Raw genomic sequence first — 25,270 nt, forward strand, 5'->3', positions numbered from 1 at the left:
TACAATGCTGTCAAGCATGGCTGGGACCTCCCTGTGGTCACTTTAGGTAGAAAGACAGAGGAAAAGCAACCAGCTGCTATTTGTTTTTAATCAGAGTGGACATTTTAAAATGACAACAAAGAAGTGATATACTTTGACTGGTTGATCAAAATAAATAAATAAATAAATAAATAAAGATGGGGGGGAAGATGACAGAATATATTGCCAGGCAGCTGTATTTCTGTATAACACACAGACAGCTTACAAACGGTTGATGGAACTATACAGACTGAGATTTAAACTATACTCAACAAAAATATAAACGCAACACTTTTGGTTTTGCTCCCATTTTGTATGAGATGACCTCAAAGATCTAAAACTTTTTCCACATACACAATATCACCATTTCCCTCAAATATTGTTCACAAACCAGTCGAAATCTGTGATAGTGAGCACTTCTCCTTTGCTGAGATAATCCATCCCACCTCACAGGTGTGCCATATCAAGATGCTGATTAGACACCATGATTAGTGCACAGGTGTGCCTTAGACTGCCCACAATAAAAGGCCACCCTGAAAGGTGCAGTTTTGTTTTATTGGGGGGGGGGGGATACCAGTCAGTATCTGGTGTGACCGCCATTTGCCTCATGCAGTGCAACACATCTCCTTCGCATCATCCATGAAGAGAACACCTCTCCAACGTGCCAAATGCCAGCGAATGTAAGCATTTGCCCACTCAAGTCGGTTACGACGACGAACTGGAGTCAGGTCGAGACCCCGATGAGGATGACGAGCATGCAGATGAGCTTCCCTGAGACGATTTCTGACAGTTTGTGCAGAAATTCTTTGGTTATGCAAACCGATTGTTTCAGCAGCTGTCCGAGTGGCTGGTCTCAGACGATCTTGGAGGTGGACATGCTGGATGTGGAGGTCCTGGGCTGGTGTGGTTACACGTGGTCTGCGGTTGTGAGGCTGGTTGGATGTACTGCCAAATTCTCTGAAATGCCTTTGGAGACGGCTTATGGTAGAGAAATGAACATTCAATACACAAGCAACAGCTCTGGTTGTCATTCCTGCTGTCAGCATGCCAATTGCACACTCCCTCAAATCTTGCGACATCTGTGGCATTGTGCTGTGTGATAAAACTGCACCTTTCAGAGTGGCCTTTTATTGTGGGCAGTCTAAGGCACACCTGTGCACTAATCATGGTGTCTAATCAGCATCTTGATATGGCACACCTGTGAGGTGGGATGGATTATCTCAGCAAAGGAGAAGTGCTCACTATCAGATTTAGACTGGTTTGTGAACAATATTTGAGGGAAATGGTGATATTGGGTATGTGGAAAAAGTTTTAGATCTTTGAGGTCATCTCATACAAAATGGGAGCAAAACCAAAAGTGTTGCGTTTATATTTTTGTTGAGTGTATATGCTACACTTACTGTCCTCGCCTGCAATTCTGCACAGCGAACTGTTGCACAAACTGCTTTAGGTGTTAACATCTACCATTGTGCATACATTTTTAATCTGCATATTATATTTTGTATATTTTATATTTTTATAAGGAGCAGTCAAGGGAAATGTCATTATACATTGTATAATGACAATAAAGTGATTCTGATTGTCTGATTTCTGATAAATGCAGTATGTGTGGCATTACTTTTTGTTGTATTTTATAAAAGTGAACAAGAGATAAACACTTCTATTTGTTATCAGATACATCGGTATTGTAAAAAAATATATATTTATTGTTTTCTCTCTAATATATTGGTATTAGCTTCCCAAAAGACTCTATCGGTTGGTTTATTTTTTTCTGGGGTCATCTGAGGATAGGGTACCATCGTGGGCATCTGGATTGATAACCCACACTATTCCCTTGAGTGTAACAGATAATTTCAGGAATAACAGAGAGATTTGTTAAAAAAAAAATCACTGCTTTGTGACTTTAGTACCGACTGTTGATAACACCAATGCTTCAGGTTTACATTTGGCGTCTGGCTTTTGGGAACGTTTGGAGGTCATAAGCCTGGATTGTCCGACTCTCACTGGAGCAGCTCATAATTCCCGACAGTCCCTGAATGCAGCAGAGGCATCACGGAGCGTTAGCTGAGCGGCAGAAGGATCGACGGCGGCAGCGAGAGGAGCTAAACAGGTGGGCTGAAAAGACCCATAAAAAACAACAACAACAATGTCGTCCGGCGGGGACAAGAGGAAAAGCGTCTCGTGTTGATATCCACAAGGGAATCTCGGGGACAATCGAACCGGAAAACCCAATGGTCCAACTTTATTTCCCGTCCGCCTGCTGTCGGTTTGAGTCCGAATCTGGCTGCCTGGATCTCGGATACTGAGCCATGAAGGTGACGGTGTGCTTCGGCAGGACCCGAGTGGTGGTTCCGTGCGGGGACGGAAACATTAAAGTCCACTCGCTCATTCAGCAGGCTGTCATGAGGTACAAGAAGGCCATCGCTAAGGTGAGTGAAGCCCACTTTCTGCGTGGTTTCCTGCGGTTTTTTTTTTTTTTTTTTTTGGCGTCCCGGGAGCTCCGGACTCAACTCAAAACATGGCGCAAACTTCAGCGCAGATAGCGGACGGACACAGATGCGGCTTTTGTTTTTTTTTGTTTTTTTTGCTTTTTTTTGTTTTCCCCCCGCACGTTACTCATGTTGCACGTTTTGTGCAGTTTGCGTGCACACATCCCGCCGCTGCGTGTGCGTGTTTTAGACGCGGTGTGTTGTTCCTCCGTGCAAAAGAAAAAAATCCGCACCGCCATTGTGGCTCTAGTGTGTGTGTGTGTGTGTGTGTGTGTGTGTGTGTGTGTGTGTGTGTGTGTGTGTGTGTGAAGCCATCAAAGTTGCTCTGGGAATCAAAATAATTCGTTATTTCCTGCAGAATTAAAATAAATAAATAACATTTACGAAGTTACAGATGTTTGCAGATTTAATAATTTAATTGTAAGACTTGTATTTATGCTGCTGTACGTGCTAGTATGTAGCCAGTATGCTGCTGACAATGGAGAAACTAATAACAGTAAATTATAGCTGCTTTCTTACAAGAAATGTTGCTCAGAATTCTGTAAGATAGAAATAATTTTCATGGACACTAAAATACAGTGAATGCAAAACCTAGAGGTGGGCAGATCGATCCTAATATCGATACCAACGCTAGTATTGATATTGAACGATCATTGTGCAAAAAGATCGATACTCAAGCTTTTTTTTTTCTTTCCCGCACGCACCAACTGCTGCACACCCAGATTCATCAAAGTTATGTCACACAACACGGAGCAGCGCACCCTTGTATTGTGGTTTGTCAGCCCTCTACCTCAGGAGATTTTGTTTTAAGTTGTGTTGAGTGATATTTTTTTAACAAAAATGTTGATTGTGATAGGATAGAATTTCGCCAAACATTGTACGTGACAACAAAATACTTTATTATCAGGTCTTTTGGATCCTTTGGATGTATGAAGCTTAAATATGAAAAAGTATCGGTATAGATATCGGCGATACTGGGCCAGTATTTACTTGGTATCGGATCAGTACCAAAATTCCTGGTATCACCCACCTCTAGCAAAACGACAAATGCCATCTTTTAGTAACTTGCCAAGGGTGTCAAAGTCCAGCCCCTGGTTGGCACCTTGACACCTGGGTAAAGGATCAAGTAGGAGACAGCCTGTTGGGGGGAAATACGGTGGGGACCTTGTGTGCCCCATGGATGCCGTGGTAACCTTGAAGGCTCAGAAGGAACCCTGAACACGAGACAGCTAACTGGGCTCTAGGGAATCGAGAGGTCCTCGACGGCGGATTGGGCAGAGGAGGTGATGGCTTGTAACCCAACGACTGTGAAGGCGTGCAACGACATTCCCTCATTAAACTGATGCACGGGCGCCTTTAGATCAACCCTGGGTGTAGATTTTCTCCACGTCCACCATCCTGTCCGGGAGTCAGTCGAGAGATGATCTTCCTCTTCACTGAATGATTGTCATGATAACTTCCAATATTAAAACGGTATATAATGAGAAAAAATTCTCTAAAATCTGATAAAATTTGATACATCAGAAAAGTAATTCTCATTCTGCCTCTTATCTGGGTCACAGTGACAGTAGACCAACCAGCTCATCCCACACTTCCCTATTCTCAGCCAACGCCACTAACACTTCCTGAGTCATTCCCAAGACTAGTGGGAAATATAATCCCTACAGTGTGTCCTGCAAAGAAGCAGCGGCTCTACTCTGTGTCTCTTTTCTATATTTGAGCTTCTCACCCTGTCCCTGAAGCCCAGATACCTGATCTTTTATCCGTGACCATGTATCTTTGAGTCATTACCCAAAGTTCATGACTATAAGTGAGGATAGGAGCGGAAATCGCCTGGTAATTCAGGAGTCTCAGCATCTGGCTCCCTTCTTCACCATGATGAACCATTACAGTGTCCACAGGACCTCAAACAAAGCACCAATCTATCTATCTATCAATCCCGCACTCTGTCATGCTCCAGATCAATCATATAACCAAAAGGAGAAAAAAGCTAAATCATATTGGATTGTTGACATCTGTATTCTAAAACAACGTTCATGTTTCTATACATTTGTTCCAGTAAATCCATATGTATATGGGTGTTTTGTAAAACTGGGATTTTATACTTAAATCACTGTCCACATGAAAAGGCAAAACGCTTTGTAAAGCGCTGTCAAGCACATGCCATGCCAACAGGTGGCGATATAATCCTAACGTGTAACAAATGTCTTTGGCTCCTATCTGATTTACTGGCCTCTAAAATCTTTGGGGTTCTTCATTGTGTCAATGTTTTTAAACACTCACTCTTACTTGTAGGGGTGGTGGTCAAGTGGTTAGTGCACTTGGTTTCAGTGTGGAAGGTTCCTGGTTCAAACCCCACCCCTCCCCATTTCTCCATGTAATGTGGAGTTGCATCAGGAAGGGCATCCGGTGTAAAACTTGTGCCAAAATCAGTATGCAGATCCACCTCAGATTTGCTGTGGCGACCCAGAGTGAAAACAAGGGAGTAGCCGAAGGGACTTATTTTTATCACAATGTTGGGCAGTCAGAAACCTGGAAAAAAAAAAAAGACAAAAACTCTGTTTTCTTTGTCTACATGGAAACACTGACAGGGAGTTTACAGATTGGAATAAGTTTTTCAAAAGCTCTGTTTTTGCTGACCACTCAGTTTGTGAGTAGACAACAGGCCACAACACACAAAAAGACCTATGATTTCTGAAATACTGGACCTTGTTTGGTTTCAGTTTGCAACATTGAGGTCGAACTAGAGAACTTTTTATAACCTACTAACATTCTGATGTCACCATTGATTTGACATTGTTTGGCTTGTAGACTTGTGTTCGTCTCATGTCGACTTGTCAATTTGGTATGTTGTCCCATTTTAACACACACATGCACAAAAAAAATAAATGTTTAAAATGTTCAACTTTTACCGCCCGCACAACACATTTATTTACGTTTATACATCTGTCGAGGAGGTCATGTTTTTAGCGCTGTCTGTATGTCAGTCGTATATGTCAAAGACATTAATGGATTTTAGCAAAATTTGGTGGGGAGATAGGCCTTCAGTTAATGAAGAGTAATTTGATTTTTATTCTAATAATATTCCTATTTCTCCAATATATTTCCACGTTGGTTATAATTTGGATAACCAGCACCTTCTACATGTTTAAGGACGGCTAACCGGAGGACTGCACTTTATATAACCTTTAGGTTTAAATACTCTCATTCGAAGGTACTAGGGGCACTGCGGTAAGTCTCTTGTGTGCATGCGCAGTTTTTCCAATACCCGGATATAAAATTGAGACCCTGGCAGTTTTTGGCTAGCCAGAGCTCAGAAGTCCGCGTTGTTGCTATGGTGACATTTCTGCTGCAGAAATGACAGATTATGGTTGAATTTGATAAATCTTTAGAAAGAATTAGATTGTAGACATGCCCGAGTATAACAGTTGGGCATCAGGAACAGCCGATGATGCAGGTAGTACGAACGACTTGTCATTGTGGACAACAGTTCAGCATCGTTGGTATTCCCGTTCCTAATCGTCGTCTTCTCTCTCCACCAAATCGAACAGCTTCTGCTTTCTGTAACCCGTGGTTGAAACATTTCTATCTTTTAAATACTCGCTGATGCTTTTAATTGTCCGTTTCTTGGCCATGGCGTTACTTCGACTACCTAAACATAGATTCAAAATAGTGTTGTGGCTTGTTGTGCCCGGCCAGGCGTGCTGCTATGTTGGTGGTGCGTGCACACAACGACCTACCGCAGCCGCCCCAGTATCTTCGAATGTGAGTATTTGGATTTCTAAAGCAAATTGGGGGGAGGGGGTGCCCATTTCCAATTTGTTTTCTTTGAAAATCTCCAATTCCTTCCTTAATTTTGTCAAAGTTCTTGTAAGAATTGACCCCAACCACTTCTCCAAGTAAAGGGGGGCTTATAGACTTCATGTTCAGTGCATAGAGAAGACGAGTGAGAACATTGTGCTTTTGTTAATTCCCATTTGTTTCAGAAATGTTAAGTGTGTGATTATCAGATTTTAGTTGCATTGCTGTCTGAGCAGGCAGCGTGCAGACCTCGCTGGTCAGGGAGGCGCACTGCCGCGCCACAAGGCATGGACCTGATAAATCTCCATGATAACACCGAAGTTAAGAAAAGCTGGTGCGTGACCTTGAGGTAGCAAGCGATAATCTTTTCATGACCCCAAAGCTTTATGTGCAAAGTTCTCTGATTACATCAGGTGAAAGCAGGGTCACAAGGGAATAAAAAAGATCTTTTCTGTTATCATGAATTATAAATATTGTGCTATTTTTTAATCCATCAAAATGAATAGAGATTCTGTTCATCCCCTCACACCCTTAGTTATTATAGAAATGGTTAAATATGAACATTTTTACAATCAAGCGCTATTTCAAATGTGATGCAGCTTCACCCAAAAGCACGTGTAAGAAACTGAACAAGTTTTTAAGATTAAACAGAACTTGTTGTGAGGCAAAATGTAATGAAGTCATAACCTTTGAACTGGCTCACTGCTTCAAGGGCAAAGTTGTGTTTTTTAGATCAGATAAGACGAGCCTTTGGTCATTAGAGCTTTGTTAACAATGAAATGCTCATCCTGTCACCCTCATTTACAAATTGGCTCTGTAACACACTTTTATAACTGTATCTTCACACTTTGTGACTAAAGATTTAATATTTCATCTTCCACGCATATAACCATAAAAGAATACATGTTATACATGTTTGCAAATGTTTGGCATTTTGATTTATCCAGCATCTGCTTCACATCTTTGCTTCTGGCTCAGTAGGCAGGTTTTGACATCAAGCACATTTTTGCTTGTTGTGTGTGTGTGTGTGTGTGTGTGTGTGTGTGTGTGTGTGTGTGTGTGTGTGTGTATATGTGTGTGTATATATACATACACACACACAGTGGTCCCTCGTTTATCGCGGGAGTTACGTACTAAAAATAGCCCGCGATAACCGAAATCCGCGAAGTGGTCAGCGTTATTTTTTATAATTATTATAGAAGTATTAAGGCTGTAAAACCCCTCACTACACACTTTATACACTTTTCTCAATCAGGCATGAACATTTTCTCACTTTTCTCTCGTATGTAAACACTCTCAAAGTTCAAACCTGAGTAGAAAAATAAGACCAACCTGTTTTCAGGCCCAAACATTTGTTTGAGAAATAAAAATAGAACGTTTTCCTATAAATAATTATGATGGCTTTTAGAACTAACAAATTTAATTTTAACGATCAACATACAAGGTTGGACACATAAGAAATTATTAATAGTGACTGACCAGTATTTCACAGTTCCTCTAATCGCGCCTCTTCGTCCTGGCGCCGTTGCGCTGTCACGTCTTTTTCCACTGACTCACACCTCACTGCAGGTGTCTTTTTCCGAGTGTAGAACACAGTTATGGGTAGTTGTTGGTGCTTTTTTTTCTTCTGGGTGAGAAGATTCTTATAAACAGACACACAGAACACAATGCGTGTGCTCTCCCTTCGCGGTGTCGCGACCGGCTGCTTGATGAGGCCGCGGAACACAATGCACTGTAAAAAAAAAAAAAAAAAACAGCATGCAAAATTGGACTAAAAAAAAAAATCAGCGAGGCCGCGAAAGGTGAACCGCGTTATAACGAGATACCACTGTGTGTGTATATATACATATATATATATTAGGGATGTGAATTGTACAACTCACAATTCAATTCGATTCAGATTCTTGGGGTGACGATTAGATTCAGAATCGATTTTTCATTCAAAGAGCTCTGAGAAATAGTTATATTACTTAAAAATGTTTATGCTTAAGAAAATGCAGCTTTACAAGGTTAATCAAGTGATTCTAGATGTAAATTTACTTATCTGCTTTGCTCGTTCAGAGTTGGCTGGCAGTTTAACAAAGCACTGGTCAGTTGTCGTCAGATACCGCTGCTCCTCTTTTAGCTCCGGGTGATGGCGTAGCATGTGGATTTGCGGATTTGAAGTGTTTCTGAAGTACTTGACTTTCATTTTGCAGATTTTGCACACTGCATAAGTCATGTCAAGCTCCTTCTTATGCAGCAAATAATAAAATCCAAAATGCACCCCAAACATTTACCTTCAGCAAAGACGGGGCTGGCTGAATTAGCTCTTCGTCCGCCATGCTAAGCTGCAGCTCATGAATGTCCCTCGCGGGGACGCTGTAGTACAGAAGCCATTGCCTGACAAACAGTACACGCAGCGAGTAAGCAAGAAAATTAAAAATGCTTTTTAAAAATCGATTCTTGGACATTTAGGATCGATTCAGAATCTTAATAAATAAGAATCGCGATTCGGACATGAATTGAGATATATATATAATATATATATATATATATATATATATATTATATATATATATATATATATATATATATTATATATATATATATATATATTATATATATATATATATATATATTATATATATATATATATATATATATATATATATATATATATATTATATATATATATTATATATATATATATATATAAAAGCCCTTTTCCTAAGCCCGCAAGTAAAATGACGAGGTGAAGCAGTAAGCAGAGTCACATGAGCATGAATAGCATCCACATTCATTAAAATTTTGTTAAGTTATATTAGAGTTAAAATAATCAAATTCTTAGTTTGGTAGTCTGTCCATCCAACAATTATTAAAGCTGTACAGCCAATGGGGTTCTGAAGATTTAAGTCATAAAACAAATTTTTTGTGGCACCACTATAATTTTATTACTTAGTTCATTCTTAATATGATTTTACCAATATGATCAAAATTCACGCTGTCTGGAAACGATTTAGAATTTTGACCCCTGAAGGGGAGAAATTTAAAAGCGATCAGACGCTGTGACCTACATTTGGCAGTGGTTTCATAGATCACTCGAGGGATGCTGGGAAGGACACGGCGACTGCCAGTTGGCGTAAAGAGAGGCAGCATGATGTCAGCGGGCTGCTCGGTTGAACAACATAACCAAGATAGCAGAAAATGCTCCGAAACAGATTATTTCTGAATAAATCTGTTTCTCATATACATATTTGTTCTCAAATACATATTTGGCCCCCTGTCAGTTTTGCAGGTTTTCCCACCTACAAAGAATGGAGAGGTCTGTAATTTTTATCATAGGTACACTTCAACTGTGAGAGACAGAATCTTAAAAAAAAAAAAATCCAGAAAATCACATTGTATGTTTTTTAAATCATTAATTTGCATAAGTATTTGATCCCCTACCAACCAGGAAGAATTCTGGCTCACACAGACCTGTTAATTTTTCTTTAAGAAGCCCTCTTATTCTGCACTCTTTACCTGTATTAATTGCATCTGTTTGAACTTATTACCTGTATAAAAGACACCTGTTCACACACTCAATCAATCACACTCCAACCTGTCCACCATAGCCAAGACCAAAGAGCTGTCTAAGGACACCAGGGACAAAACTGTAGACCTGCACAAGGCTGGGATGGACTACAGGACAACAGGCAAGCAGCTTGGTAGAAGACAACAACTGTTATGATTATTTATTAGAAAGTGGAAGAAACACAAGATGACTGTCAATCTCCCTCGGTCTGGGATTCCATGCAAGATCTCACTTTGTGGGGTAAGGATGATTCTGAGAAAGCTCAGAACTACACAGGAGGAGCTGGTCAATGACCTGAAGAGAGCTGGGACCACAGTCACAAAGATTACATTAGTAACACATGATGCTGTCATGGTTTAAAATCCTGCAGGGCAGCAAGGTCCCCCTGCTCAAGCCAGCACATGTCCAGGCCCGTTTGAAGTTCACCAGTGACCATCTGGATGATCCAGAGGATGCATGGGAGAAGGTCATGTGGTCAGATGAGACCAGAATAGAGCTTTTTGGAATCAACTCCACTTACCATGTTTAGAGGATGATAACAACCCCAAGAAATCCATCCCAACCGTGAAGCATGGGGGGTGGAAACATCATACTCTGGGGGTGCTCTTCTGCAAAGGGGACAGGACAACTGCACCGTACTGAAGGGAGGATGGATGGGGTCATGTATTGCGAGATTTTGGCAAACAACCTCCTTCCCTCAGTAAGAGCATTGAAGATGGGTCTTGGCTGGGTCTTCCAGCATGACAATGACCCCAAACACACAGCCAGGGCAACTAAGGAGGTGCTCTGTAAGAAGCATTTCAAGGTCCAGCAGTGGCCTGGCCAGTCTCCAGACCTGAACTCAATAGAAAATCTTTGGAGGGTGCTGAAACTCCAAACCTGAAAGATTTGGAGAAGATCTGTATGGAAGAGTCTGACCTCTGTAATGGCAGACAAATGTTTCTGTACCAATTGTTAAGCTCTGTTTTTCTAGGGGGTCAAATACTTGTTTTATGCAATAAAATGCAAATTATTTATTTAAAAATCATACAGTGTGATTTTTCTGGATTTTTTTTTTTTTTTTTTTTAAGATTCTGTCTCTCACAATTGAAGTGTATCTACGATAAAAATTACAGACCTCTCCATTCTTTGTAGGTGGGAAAACCTGCAAAACTGACAGAGGGTCAAATACTTATTTTCCCCACTGTAACTCTGAAGTGATTTACAGGACATCTTACGGATCTTGGCATGCACACCCCGGGAACAGGCATCATTCAAGTAAATGGTAAATGGACTGCATTTACATATCGCTTTGCCATCTGCATCCGATGCTCAAAGCGCTTTACAATAATGCCTCATATTATGTAAAACCCCAACGGTCAAAACGACCCCCTGTGAGCAAGCACTTGGCTACAGTGGGAAGGAAAAACTCCCTTTTAACAGGAAGAAACCTCCAGCAGAACCAGGCTCAGGGAGGGGCAGTCTTCTGCTGGGACTGGTTGGGGCTGAGGGAGAGAACCAGGAAAAAGACATGCTGTGGAGGGGAGCAGAGATCAATCACTAATGATTAAATGCAGAGTGGTGCATACAGAGCAAAAAGAGAAAGAAACAGTGCATCATGGGAACCCCCCAGCAGTCTACGTCTATAGCAGCATAACTAAGGGATGGTTCAGGGTCACCTGATCCAGCCCTAACTATAAGCTTTAGCAAAAAGGAAAGTTTTAAGCCTAATCTTAAAAGTAGAGAGGGTGTCTGTCTCCCTGATCTGAATTGGGAGCTGGTTCCACAGGAGAGGAGCCTGAAAGCTGAAGGCTCTGCCTCCCATTCTACTCTTACAAACCCTAGGAACTACAAGTAAGCCTGCAGTCTGAGAGCGAAGCGCTCTATTGGGGTGATATGGTACTACGAGGTCCCTAAGATAAGATGGGACCTGATTATTCAAAACCTTATAAGTAAGAAGAAGAATTTTAAATTCTATTCTAGAATTAACAGGAAGCCAATGAAGAGAGGCCAATATGGGTGAGATATGCTCTCTCCTTCTAGTCCCCGTCAGTACTCTAGCTGCAGCATTTTGAATTAACTGAAGGCTTTTTAGGGAACTTTTAGGACAACCTGATAATAATGAATTACAATAGTCCAGCCTAGAGGAAATAAATGCATGAATTAGTTTTTCAGCATCACTCTGAGACAAGACCTTTCTGATTTTAGAGATATTGCGTAAATGCAAAAAAGCAGTCCTACATATTTGTTTAATATGCGCTTTGAATGACATATCCTGATCAAAAATGACTCCAAGATTTCTCACAGTATTACTAGAGGTCAGGGTAATGCCATCCACAGTAAGGATCTGGTTAGACACCATGTTTCTAAGATTTGTGGGGCCAAGTACAATAACTTCAGTTTTATCTGAGTTTAAAAGCAGGAAATTAGAGGTCATCCATGTCTTTATGTCTGTAAGACAATCCTGCAGTTTAGCTAATTGGTGTGTGTCCTCTGGCTTCATGGATAGATAAAGCTGGGTATCATCTGCGTAACAATGAAAATTTAAGCAATACCGTCTAATAATACTGCCTAAGGGAAGCATGTATAAAGTGAATAAAATTGGTCCTAGCACAGAACCTTGTGGAACTCCATAATTAACTTTAGTCTGTGAAGAAGATTCCCCATTTACATGAACAAATTGTAATCTATTAGACAAATATGATTCAAACCACCGCAGCGCAGTGCCTTTAATACCTATGGCATGCTCTAATCTCTGTAATAAAATTTTATGGTCAACAGTATCAAAAGCAGCACTGAGGTCTAACAGAACAAGCACAGAGATGAGTCCACTGTCCGAGGCCATAAGAAGATCATTTGTAACCTTCACTAATGCTGTTTCTGTACTATGATGAATTCTAAAACCTGACTGAAACTCTTCAAATAGACCATTCCTCTGCAGATGATCAGTTAGCTGTTTTACAACTACCCTTTCAAGAATTTTTGAGAGAAAAGGAAGGTTGGAGATTGGCCTATAATTAGCTAAGATAGCTGGGTCAAGTGATGGCTTTTTAAGTAATGGTTTAATTACTGCCACCTTAAAAGCCTGTGGTACATAGCCAACTAACAAAGATAGATTGATCATATTTAAGATCGAAGCATTAAATAATGGTAGGGCTTCCTTGAGCAGCCTGGTAGGAATGGGGTCTAATAAACATGTTGATGGTTTGGATGAAGTAACTAATGAAAATAACTCAGACAGAACAATCGGAGAGAAAGAGTCTAACCAAATACCGGCATCACTGAAAGCAGCCAAAGATAACGATACGTCTTTGGGATGGTTATGAGTAATTTTTTCTCTAATAGTTAAAATTTTGTTAGCAAAGAAAGTCATGAAGTCATTACTAGTTAAAGTTAATGGAATACTCAGCTCAATAGAGCTCTGACTCTTTGTCAGCCTGGCTACAGTGCTGAAAAGAAACCTGGGGTTGTTCTTATTTTCTTCAATTAGTGATGAGTAGAAAGATGTCCTAGCTTTACGGAGGGCTTTCTTATAGAGCAACAGACTCTTTTTCCAGGCTAAGTGAAGATCTTCTAAATTAGTGAGACGCCATTTCCTCTCCAACTTACGGGTTATCTGCTTTAAGCTACGAGTTTGTGAGTTATACCACAGAGTCAGACACTTCTGATTTAAAGCTCTCTTTTTCAGAGGAGCTACAGCATCCAAAGTTGTCTTCAATGAGGATGTAAAACTATTGACGAGATACTCTAGCTCCCTTACAGAGTTTAGGTAGCTACTCTGCACTGTGTTGGTATATGGCATTAGAGAACATAAAGAAGGAATCATATCCTTAAACCTAGTTACAGCGCTTTCTGAAAGACTTCTAGTATAATGAAACTTATTCCCCACTGCTGGGTAGTCCATCAGAGTAAATGTAAATGTTATTAAGAAATGATCAGACAGAAGGGAGTTTTCAGGGAATACTGTTAAGTCTTCTATTTCCATACCATAAGTCAGAACAAGATCTAAGATATGATTAAAGTGGTGGGTGGACTCATTTACCTTTTGAGCAAAGCCAATAGAGTCTAATAATAGATTAAATGCAGTGTTGAGGCTGTCATTCTCAGCATCTGTGTGGATGTTAAAATCGCCCACTATAATTATCTTATCTGAGCTAAGCACTAAGTCAGACAAATTGTCTGAAAATTCACAGAGAAACTCACAGTAACGACCAGGTGGACGATAGATAATAACAAATAAAACTGGTTTTTGGGACTTCCAATTTGGATGGACAAGACTAAGAGACAAGCTTTCAAATGAATTAAAGCTCTGTCTGGGTTTTTGATTAATTAATAAGCTGGAATGGAAGATTGCTGCTAATCCTCCGCCCCGGCCCGTGCTACGAGCATTCTGACAGTTAGTGTGACTCGGGGGTGTTGACTCATTTAAACTAACATATTCATCCTGCTGTAACCAGGTTTCTGTTAGGCAGAATAAATCAATATGTTGATCAATTATTATATCATTTACCAACAGGGACTTAGAAGAGAGAGACCTAATGTTTAATAGACCACATTTAACTGTTTTAGTCTGTGGTGCAGTTGAAGGTGCTATATTATTTTTTCTTTTTGAATTTTTATGCTTAAATAGATTTTTGCTGGTTATTGGTAGTCTGGGAGCAGGCACCGTCTCTACGGGGATGGGGTAATGAGGGGATGGCAGGGGGAGAGAAGCTGCAGAGAGGTGTGTAAGACTACAACTCTGCTTCCTGGTCCCAACCCTGGATAGTCACGGTTTGGAGGATTTAAGAAAATTGGCCAGATTTCTAGAAATGAGAGCTGCTCCATCCAAAGTGGGATGGATGCCGTCTCTCCTAACAAGACCAGGTTTTCCCCAGAAGCTTTGACAATTATCTATGAAGCCCACCTCATTTTTTGGACACCACTCAGACAGCCAGCAATTCAAGGAGAACATGTGGCTAAACATGTCACTCCCGGTCTGATTGGGGAGGGGCCCAGAGAAAACTACAGAGTCCGACATTGTTTTTGCAAAGTTACACACCGATTTAATGTTAATTTTAGTGACCTCCGATTGGCGTAACCGGGTGTCATTACTGCCGACGTGAATTACAATCGTACCAAATTTACGCTTAGCCTTAGCCAGCAGTTTCAAATTTCCTTCAATGTCGCCTGCTCTGGCCCCCGGAAGACAATTGACTATGGTTGCTGGTGTCGCTAACTTCACATTTCTCAAAACAGAGTCGCCAATAACCAGAGTTTGATCCTCGGCGGGTGTGTCGTCGAGTGGGGAAAAACGGTTAGAGATGTGAACGGGTTGGCGGTGTACACGGGGCTTCTGTTTAGGGCTACGCTTCCTCCTCACAGTCACCCAGTCAGCCTGCTTTCCCGGCTGCTCGGGATCTGCCAGTGGGGAACTAACGGCGGCTAAGCTACCTTGGTCCGCACCGACTACAGGGGCCTGGCTAGCTGTAGAATTTTCCATGGTGCGGAGCCGAGTCTCCAATTCGCCCAGCCTGGCCTCCAAAGCTACGAATAAGCTACACTTATTACAAGTACCGTTACTGCTAAAGGAGGCCGAGGAATAACTAAACATTTCACACCCAGAGCAGAAAAGTGCGGGAGAGACAGGAGAAGCCGCCATGCTAAATCGGCTAAGAGCTAGTAGCTACGCTAAGCTAGCGGATTCCTAAAAACACGCAAAGTGAATAATGTGTAAATAATTTAGAGGTGATTCAGCAGAAGGAGTGCTTTAGTTAAGGCACGTAAAGATTACACTGGGAAACAAATCGTAATCTAGATAACTAGATCAATCTAACTGCGCAGATTAAACAGCTAACAGATACAGAAAAACACCGCTGTGCTCCGGAACAGGAAGTGATACAATACCGCAGTGAGAGCCAACCACCAGTAGAGGTCAACACAGTATCAACAGTTGGAATATGCCTGTCGAGACCATTAAGAATCGTTTTCCTTGTTGGTCTTGAAGCAGCAAACCTGAGCCAAACTGCATGTTGACATGTCTGATTGAAGCACAAAGTGTTGTACGATTGTGTTTTTGTGAAAGATGATGTCATAATTACACAGTGATAAAGAACCCTACATTACAGACAGCTAACAAAAGTTTTAGCAGTGATCATCATCTTGGATGCGAAGTTATCAGGAGGATTTTATTTACACACAAAAGCAGAGCCTGAGTGATATGCATGTTTTGTTTGGGGTGGGGGGGCGGATACCGATGCTGATATGACGAAGTAAAACATTTACAATATCAGTATATATCTGCCAATATAAAAAGTGTTTGTTTATAACTAACTTTTACAAAAACAAGAGGGAAAAGAAATGCTAAACAGATTTGTGCACTGGTCCACCTCTCTGTGAGCGTGTTACACCGTCGTATTTTGTTTGAGCAACAAACCCATGTACATCATGCTGCTTTCACTCGGATTTGCTGTCACCGTGTCGCATTGCTCGGCATTTGTGGAAAATAACCTTCTTTCCTATTTTGGCTCTGCTGAGCTGGTGGCATAGTGACCTCTTGTCTCTTGTTGCTCTGAAATAGCCACTCTGGCTGAAAATGGATGGCAGCTGGTCGCTTTGCCGTTCTCTTTTAGCTCATGTGACCAAGGGGTGATGTGGGGTCCCAGCTATGTTTTGACAGCATTGTAAATGATTCCCTCTGCTGGACATACTACGCAACAGCACAGTTTCCAACAGCCAAAATGTTTTTGTGTTGTTTATTCAGTAAAAGCCGATACTGATATTAGGGATGCACTGATCCACAATTTTTCACTTCTGATCTGATCCCGATACCTGAATTTGGATATCTGCCGATACGATACTTTTCTGATCTGATACCAGAGCTCTGTTTGCTTTAATATTATAATTATCACTATTGTTGATTTTATATGAGGATTTTCTTAAAAAGGAGACCTGAATGTTCGGCAAGAATTTGCCAGAAGGTGCGTCGAAGATGAAAGCCTAGATTTGATGTTTTGGTGAAAGAATTACAGTGAGGAAAATAAGTATTTGAACACCCTGCAGTTTTGCAAGTTCTCCCACTTAGAAATCATGGAGGTATCTGAAATTTTCATCTTAGGTGCATGTCCACTGTGAGAGACATAATCTAAAAAAAAAAATAATTCAGAAATCACAATGTATGATTTTTTTTTTTTATTATTTATTTATTTGTATGTTACTGCTGCAAATAAGTATTTGACCCCCTACCAACCAGCAAGAATTCTGGCTCACACAGACCAGTTAATTTTTCTTTAAGAAGCCCTCTTATTCTGCACTCTTTACCTGTATTAATTGCACCTGTTTAGAGGATGAGAACAACCCCAAGAAAACCATCCCAACCATTAAGTATGGGGGTGGAAACATTGAAGGGAGGATGGATGGGGTCATGTATTGTGAGATTTTGGCAAACAACCTCCTTCCCTCAGTAAGAGCATTGAAGATGGGTCATGGCTGGGTCTTCCAGCATGACAATGACCCCAAACACACAGCCAGGGCATCTAAGGAGGGGCTCCGTAAGAAGCATTTCAAGGTCCTGGAGTGGCCTGGCCAGTCTCCAGACCTGAACTCAATAGAAAATCTTTGGAGGGAGCTGAAACTCCAAACCTGATCTAGAGAAGATCTGTATGGAGGAGTGGACCAAAATGCCTGCTGCAGTTTGTGAAAACCTGGTCAAAAACTACAGGAAACATTTGACCTCTAATTGCAAACAAAGGCTACTGTACCAAATATTAACATTGATTTTCACAGGTGTTCAAATACTTATTTGCAGCAGTAACATACAAATAAATTATTTTAAAAAAATTATACATTATTTCCGGATTTTTTTTTTTTTTTTTTTAAGATTGTTTTTCACAGTGGACATGCACCTAAGAGGAAAATTTCAGATGCCTCCATGCTTTCTAAGTGGGAGAACTTGCAAAACTGCAGGGCGTTTAAATACTTATTTTCCTCACTGTAAGTACTTTTATTTTTAATTGCGTTAGACTTAAAGAGAAAAGACAGCATTTTCTCTCTCTCTCTCTGCCTCTCTCCCCCTCTCTCTTGCTCGCTTTCTCTCTCCCTCCATCTCTCTCTCTCTCGCTCTTTTTCTTCCTGTCACTGTTTTCGTGCTGTGCAAACTTCGAACTTTTGGGAAACACAAAGCCTTTCAACTGTAAAATAAATGTATCATCATTGACGCTCACAAGCAGGATTTTAATGGAGACTTTTTTTCCCTTTCAGCAGACAGAATCTCTGTTCGACTTCTCCTCAATTGCACGCTGAGCTGCTTCGCATAGCATTTGACAGCCTCGGGACAGTGAAGCAGCTAACTTTTTAGCACACATTTTCAGCAACAATTTAGTTAATTTTTCGGGAAATCCGTGCTTGACAAACATACAATTTGAACCCGAGAGCCGGGCAGAAATTTGTCGTGAACTGCGGCTAGAACACTGCGGAAGAGAGCTCTCTGAAACAGCCCGGCTTCAGAAAACCTCCCTCTCCTCCTCCCTCTCGGCAGCAAACAGCAGTTGAGAGGATTCACAGTGGCTCTTCTCTGGTATCGGAAAAGGTCGCCGATTGGATCGGTATTTTGTGAAATACGTCCATCTTGGAACTCGATATTGATCCGGGATGGGGTTGGTCCCATCCCTAACTGATATGTTTGTAAAAGGCTCACATCAGGTGACGTTATTGACCAGTCGATATGTCAGTTGGTCATTCATATCTGCATTTCAATCAGGAAAGAAGACACCGTAAATAAATATAATTATTTATTATAAACACAGCAGGCGATGATGTAACAGTGGCTGCAGTGCATCTGTTAAAGCTTAATGTATATTTTCTGTGGTCATATTTCATGTACTCTTAATGGTTATTTGTCAGCACGTCATGATGTGACATAAACCTAATGATGAAATACTTTCTTAATTGCATGCTCTTTGTGTTATTGCTTTTAATGTTGTAAATAGGACAAAGTAACTACTAAAATATGAATTTAACTATTATAACGATTGTGAATGCTTTGAAATCCTGGACAATAGAGGTGGGGCTTCTTCTACCTGTGAAAGTGTTTTATTGACTGAACATCTTTAATGATTCATTCATTTAATGTTAAAATATAAAAGGAAACAGCTTTTTCAAATAATAAAATAGTTGCTCTTTAAAGAGCCTTTGTTTTATTTAGAAAAGCAGCACCAGGTGTAGGGCTGCAACAAACGATTATTTGGGTAATCGATTAATCTGATGGGGTTTCGACAAGATTAATCGATTAATCGGATTAGCGGGGAATTTTTAAAAAATGTGCCAGGGAAACAGTTTTTCTCTCCTTCCATCACTTTATTTAACAGTAAGTCTCTTCGGCTGCTCCCTTGTTTGCACTCGGGGTCGCCACAGCAAATCCAAGGTGGATCTGCATGTTGAATTGGCACAGGTTTTACGCCGGATGCCCTTCCTGACGCAACTCCACATTACATGGAGAAAGGTGGCGGGGGTGGGATTTGAACCTGGAACCTTCTGCACTGAAACCAAGCGCATTAACCACTTGGCCAACACCCCCTTCATCACTTTATTTAACAACAGAACATTATTTGAAAACTTAAAATACTTGAAAATCAACAAATTGTCAAATGTCCCTTGGCTGTTGAAATATAAAATAATAAAGAATAAAACAGTTTATAATAAAGAACAAAAATAATTATTTCAAATGGCATTGCTTTATCAAAGTGCTGAGTTGCCATAAAACAACATTGAAACATATAAATGTTATAAAATACGTATATGGTGAAAAAAGAGGTATTTTATTGCTGCAAATGAGCAGTTAGCATAACCAGTTAACCATAAAACCTAAATCAAAAACTGTAGTCTGACTCATTATACGAGGTCTGTCCAAAAAGTATTAGACCTTTTTATTTTTTGCAAAAACCATATGGATTTGAATCACGTGTGATTGCATCAGCCAAGCTTGAACCTTTGTGTGCATGCGTGAGTTTTTTCACGCCTGTTGGTTGCATCATTCGCCTGTGAGCAGGCTTTATGTGAGCACTGGTCCACCCCTCTCGTCGGATTTTTATTGCAAATAAATGTCTGAACGATTTGGAGATTTGCTGCATCAAATTTTTCCAGAAATGTTGAGAAACCTCCAGGTGGACACCATTCGGAAAATTCAGATGGCTTTCAGGGACGATTTTATGGGGATTACACAGATTAAGGAGTGCTCCAGCTGGTTTAAAGACCGCCCACAGCGTCTGAGAGCGCGGCGCACTCCGACAGGCTGACACCCCGCTGTAACAACCAGATCATTTCCAACGTGAAGGCTTTGTTGATTCGGGACGTCGTCTGACTTCCACAAAAAAGGCATAAGGCGTGGACATCAGCACTTTTTCGGCACATTCCACTTTTGTGCCTCGAGATAATCCTGTCCAGATGGAAACTGTACCACTATGCTACAATCACTGTCTTATACTAATAGGAGCGTAAACTGGCTAATATCAATAAAGAGATAAACTTTTTTTTTTTTTTAAGAGAAAAAGGCGCTGTAATAACTGACAAAATGGCATTTGTTATGGCGTATTTTTGTCTGTGTTGTAATGTAACACTTTGCGTGCACGGTCACAGCCAGCTGTCAGTCAGTCAGCGGTCAGCTGACATGCGCTAGCGTCCACAGCAAAGCGATCACACTCCACACCCCATTTGTGGTGGGGGTGGGCGGGCGACAATGGCACACTCCACTGGGGGGCTTCGGCACAGTCCCACCCATGTGTGTTGCTAGGTGATGCCACACTCATGTTGCACTTAGACATTTTTCGCCTGCTGTCTGCTATCGTACCAGGTGCACGAATGGCCCCATCTTTTCTAAGTGTGCAGCGAGCGGTGTTAGATGTTCATGTGTGACACCTGGAATGTGGCCGACACCTGCTGAAAGGGGGATCGAATGAGCATGCGCAGGGCACTCGCTGTCTTTCGGCCGCTTATGTGTGCAAATGTGGCGACAGGTGTACGAGGCGTTTCAGGCGGCTCCGATTTTTCACAAATGGCATGCAATTCCTCCTTCGTGTGCTGGTCGGCTTCAATCGTGTTATTTGTGAAGGGGTCCTAAGATATGTCACAAATACAGATTTTTGAATGAACATGATGCATGTATTATCTCAGAGGCCCTCGCCGTGCCCGTCATAAAATTTTCCTGACATGTTTTAGAGACTATAAGATAACTTGGACAGGAATTTGTATTTTGAAAAATACATTTTTTTTGGGGGGGGGGGGGGGTGTCACATTTGAACAATTCATCTTGTTCTAACCTTCTTCTGGTTGACGTTATGAAAAAGATGGAGAAATTTGTAGAGCTTGAATATGACAGCAAAACAAATTCTGGAGTTGTATCTTCTGAGATACGGGCATTTAATGTTGCGAGGCTTTGCTAATTAGCTGAAGTTTCATGAGTGTGCATTTCACTAATTAAGACCACCAATATGAGTTCTGGGCGTTACTCATGAATCCCAGTCATTGCACAAAGACTTGCAAATTTCTGAGAGGTGTTGGCAGATTGTTTTGGCAGGTGTTAGTTATTGGTTTTGATCAGTGGTCCTCAAACTTGGTAATCATGGGCAAGAGCTCTCTCTTCTCTTTTAGCTGGAATAGTAAGTAAGTAGAGAAATGGCTTGAGTTTTCTTGAGATGACAATAAGATTGGACATCCAAGGTGTTCAGGTATTTTTCAGTGAAGGCTGCACAACAGGGCACTAAAACACTGTGAAGAGCTCACATGACCAATACTCAGATTAATTTATGAGTTATCTTATTTTTGAGCTGAAGAACGCTCACTTGTGATTTGCACAGTTGCTGTAGCTGCATTAGATCTATGCTAAGCACCAAGAATGTTACAGTTCATCAGTTTGATCCTCATATCGTCAGGCTGTTCCTGCTTCCAAAACGGGCACAGTGAAGGATTAAAAGCTTCACCGATGATCTCTGCGCCGCTGATTTTGCTCTTGACCAAAATACTGTGAGGAAAAAATGTTGTGAAACATGACTGAGCACAGCATTTAATTTCCTAAAGGAGGTGATTATCAGCAGTCAAACTGAAGAACCCCAGCCTGAGTGCCACCTCACGGCAGCACCAAGCTGTAATTAACAGATGCCGAGCAACCTATAAATTGGTTCATGCAGTCCCAGCGTGTTCATTTTTCCTAAGGGGAAAAAAAAACACCAACAAAAAAACCCATTGTTTGAGGTTTGCAAATAACATTGTCATTTACAATTAGGTTTACTAAGATGTTTAAAATTAGAGATGAACATTTTAACAGTTGTGGACCCGATGCTGACTTTCCTTTAAAATCAATTTGTTGCCTGATTTATTTTTCTCATAAAACAGAAAAATTGACACTAGATTCTCTCGCAAGCCAAGATGACAAACCTGTTACTTTATCCCCCCCCCGTATGTAAAACGGGATCAGCCTGGCCGACTGTTTTTGCTTGTTAGTGCGGTATCTCAAGAGCCACTTGACTAATTTCGTTCATATTTAGCATGAGAGTGTATTTGGGTGATTCCCTGACACCAGTTGATTACAGTGACCTTGGGGTTAATTTCAAGGTCACAGCGAGATATTGAAGATATTGTCATTGCCGCTGTTGTTAGTGCTTGAGATATTGCGCTAATTGAGCAGCCAAAACACACGTGAAAAAAGAACTTGTACAAAAGTACTCATTTATTCTTCTCTGCCCTTCTCAGTTTTTGCATAAAATACTGTTATGCATCACCTAAGCAGGGCTGATGGTCAGTTTGCTTGACTCTGCACTGGTTTGCTTGATTCTTAGAGTGGTGGACTTCCAGCGGACGCCGTTAACTCGGCCTTTAATTGATTTGGAAGTGGGCAAAATCTAAAACTTCTTTCGGAAGCCATCTGACTAATTGGCAGTGAAACTAGCTGATGGTGTTTTTGGTCGCTGTTTTGCTAGTTTGCTTTTTTCCTTCCACAACTCCGTACTACAGCTTCACAGATAGGTCAACTTCCATCATTTGCAGTATTTGACATCATGATGTTGATACAGGTGAAATGCCACTTCCTTCATTTGCCAGCGGGCGTTCTTAGACTGAACATGGCACGGCGTCATTAGCAGAGCAGCTGTTTGGGTCTGCTGAATGAGGCGACGTGGAAGGGAAAGCCTGTAAAGTGCTGACTGCAGAGTTCTCAGATGGTGGAAATTACAGTGCCCTGCTTTAGAAGTTCATTTGCATTTAAGAAATTACGCTGATACAGTCATCCAGCGGACTTTGCAAGAAGAGCATAATATGATGAAATTGTTTAATTGTAGTAAAAGGGAGAAAAACTCCCACTTTAATCTGTTCATTTTCATTCACAGCTCACACTTGATCCAACATATGCTTGTCCACACATAACATATTGTGTCATCATAAACTCCTGTTGAATATTTCAGCAGTATAATTTGAATTGTCATCCAGTTTTTGTTAACATGGAGATTTCGTTCAGGCTTTGAAGTGCAAGTAACACAAAAATTGTGGAAACTTGGTCAGAACAGAGCCGGGTTTCAACAATAAATTTCTTTTTACTGCAGTTCCAAACGCGGCCATCGCTTGCAGTCAGTCTGCCCTTAAGACAGTCTTCTGAAGTGGCACCCAAATGCATGATGCTGTTCTTAAATCAGACCTTGTTGTCTGTAGTTTTACAGTTGACCGTGCTGACAAATGACAATCCTTTAGAAAATTGAACAAAAACACTGCAAAAAACCCAAAATGCTGCATTATCCAACAATACACTTTCACAACCAGATCCACGCCTAAGTACTGTACATTCCACTCAGTTCACACTGACTATTACATTCATCCCCAGAGTAATATAGGGGCTGAGTATGTGAAGTCAAGATCTGCCTTCTGCAAGAAAAACCTCCCGTTTCTGAAGGCATGACATTTACACTTTCTAAAATAAAATATATATATATATATATATATATATATATATATATATATATATATATATATATATATATATATATATATATATATATATATATATATATATTTAAAGTAGGGCTGCAACAAAGTTATTTTCATAATCACTTAACCAAGGGCAAAAAAAACAACTGATTAATCAATTAGTTGTTTGGTCTTTAAAATATTCAGAAATGTCCAGTGTTTTCCACAACAAGATGATGTCTTCAGATGTCTTATTTTGTACACAACCCAGAGATATTGAGTTTACTACCAGATAAGAGTTGAATCAGTCTTGACGTAATGCAGCTTTTGGTGAAGCAGTTGGACATTTCAAGGGTTTAAATGTTAAAAAAATGCTTCATCTCCCCGTCACTGCTTTGGGTTCTTCACTGCGTAATATTACTTAATATGAAGTGTTCATGGCAAACGTCATATTACGAGAGATGCTACTAGAATGCACTCAGTGGTTTTGTAAGTACACAACTATATGCAGTTTTTGCATTTGTCTGCTGGTGGAGCATCCTGAAGAGCCGGATATGGAAGTTGCGTTTCCTAGAGATAAGAAGTACAGCGGCGATGTCTGTTGATGAGTTTCATGTTAACGATGGAGAGAAAATTATTACAAATTCATAATTAAAAAATATTTGTTTTTCTATAAAACTACAAATGAGTGCTTGCCCAACTATCGAGCTCTGAAATCTGTTAGGTGCAACATTTGCTTATACTTTTTTGGCTATTGACAGCAATGTTTTTCTGCAACCTAACACACAAAAGGTGTGGAAGTTCAGGCTAATTCCAAACTGCACTTAAAAATGCTTTTATAGTGCACAGTTGATAAAGTTGTAAAGATCTCGCTGTGCTCAGTGAGAGGATGGGAGATGCCCGACCCTGGTGTTAATGGGAGCCCGGATCATAAGACATTGTGACACTGAGTGCTTAAGTGGTTTACAGAGAGCTTTGAACATGGATTACTTGTGCAGTTGTGCACCATGGCTGATTACACATGACGTAGTAGCCAGAATGCCCTGCTGAGAAACAGAGTACATCGCTGACTGACAGCAACCTGTTTTCAGGACTGATTCTCTTCCCCCCCTTGCTTCACTTTGTCCACATTTTGTTATGTTACAGTCTTATTCTAACATGGATGAAATAAAATTTTTTTTTACTGTAAATTCTGCGCACAATACCACATAATGACAGTGTGAAAAAGTTTATACAGCTTTGTCTACATATAAGGTCCTACAGCTGACAGTCAGAGCACAAACCAAGCATGAAGTCAAAGGAATTGTCTGTAGACCTGAGACAGGATTATCTCGAGGCACAAATCTGGGGAAGCGTACAGAAACATTTCTGCTGCTTTGAAGGTTCCAATAAGCACAGTGGCCTCCATCATCTGTAAATGGAAGAAGTTACATCTCTCAATAAGGACTGAGCCAAGATAGAGACATGAGCTAAGACACAGAACGTCCTGTTTTGTGCTGCCAAA

The 25,270-nt window shown here is 40.7% G+C and overlaps 1 protein-coding gene across 1 annotated transcript in view; it reads left to right on the forward strand.

Annotated features, from left to right (window-relative positions):
* Positions 1 to 2,087: 2,087 nt before the first annotated feature.
* The window catches only part of LOC117521318 (partitioning defective 3 homolog), a 497,351-nt gene continuing 474,168 nt past the window's right edge, over positions 2,088 to 25,270 (forward strand). The window contains exon 1 of the mRNA XM_034182632.1: positions 2,088 to 2,447. Coding sequence (XP_034038523.1) covers positions 2,328 to 2,447 — 120 coding nt within the window. The 5' untranslated portion in view covers positions 2,088 to 2,327. The remainder of the gene's footprint in view (positions 2,448 to 25,270) is intronic.

This window comes from Thalassophryne amazonica, chromosome 12 (assembly GCF_902500255.1).
Source record: "Thalassophryne amazonica chromosome 12, fThaAma1.1, whole genome shotgun sequence".
Lineage (NCBI taxonomy): Eukaryota > Metazoa > Chordata > Actinopteri > Batrachoidiformes > Batrachoididae > Thalassophryne > Thalassophryne amazonica.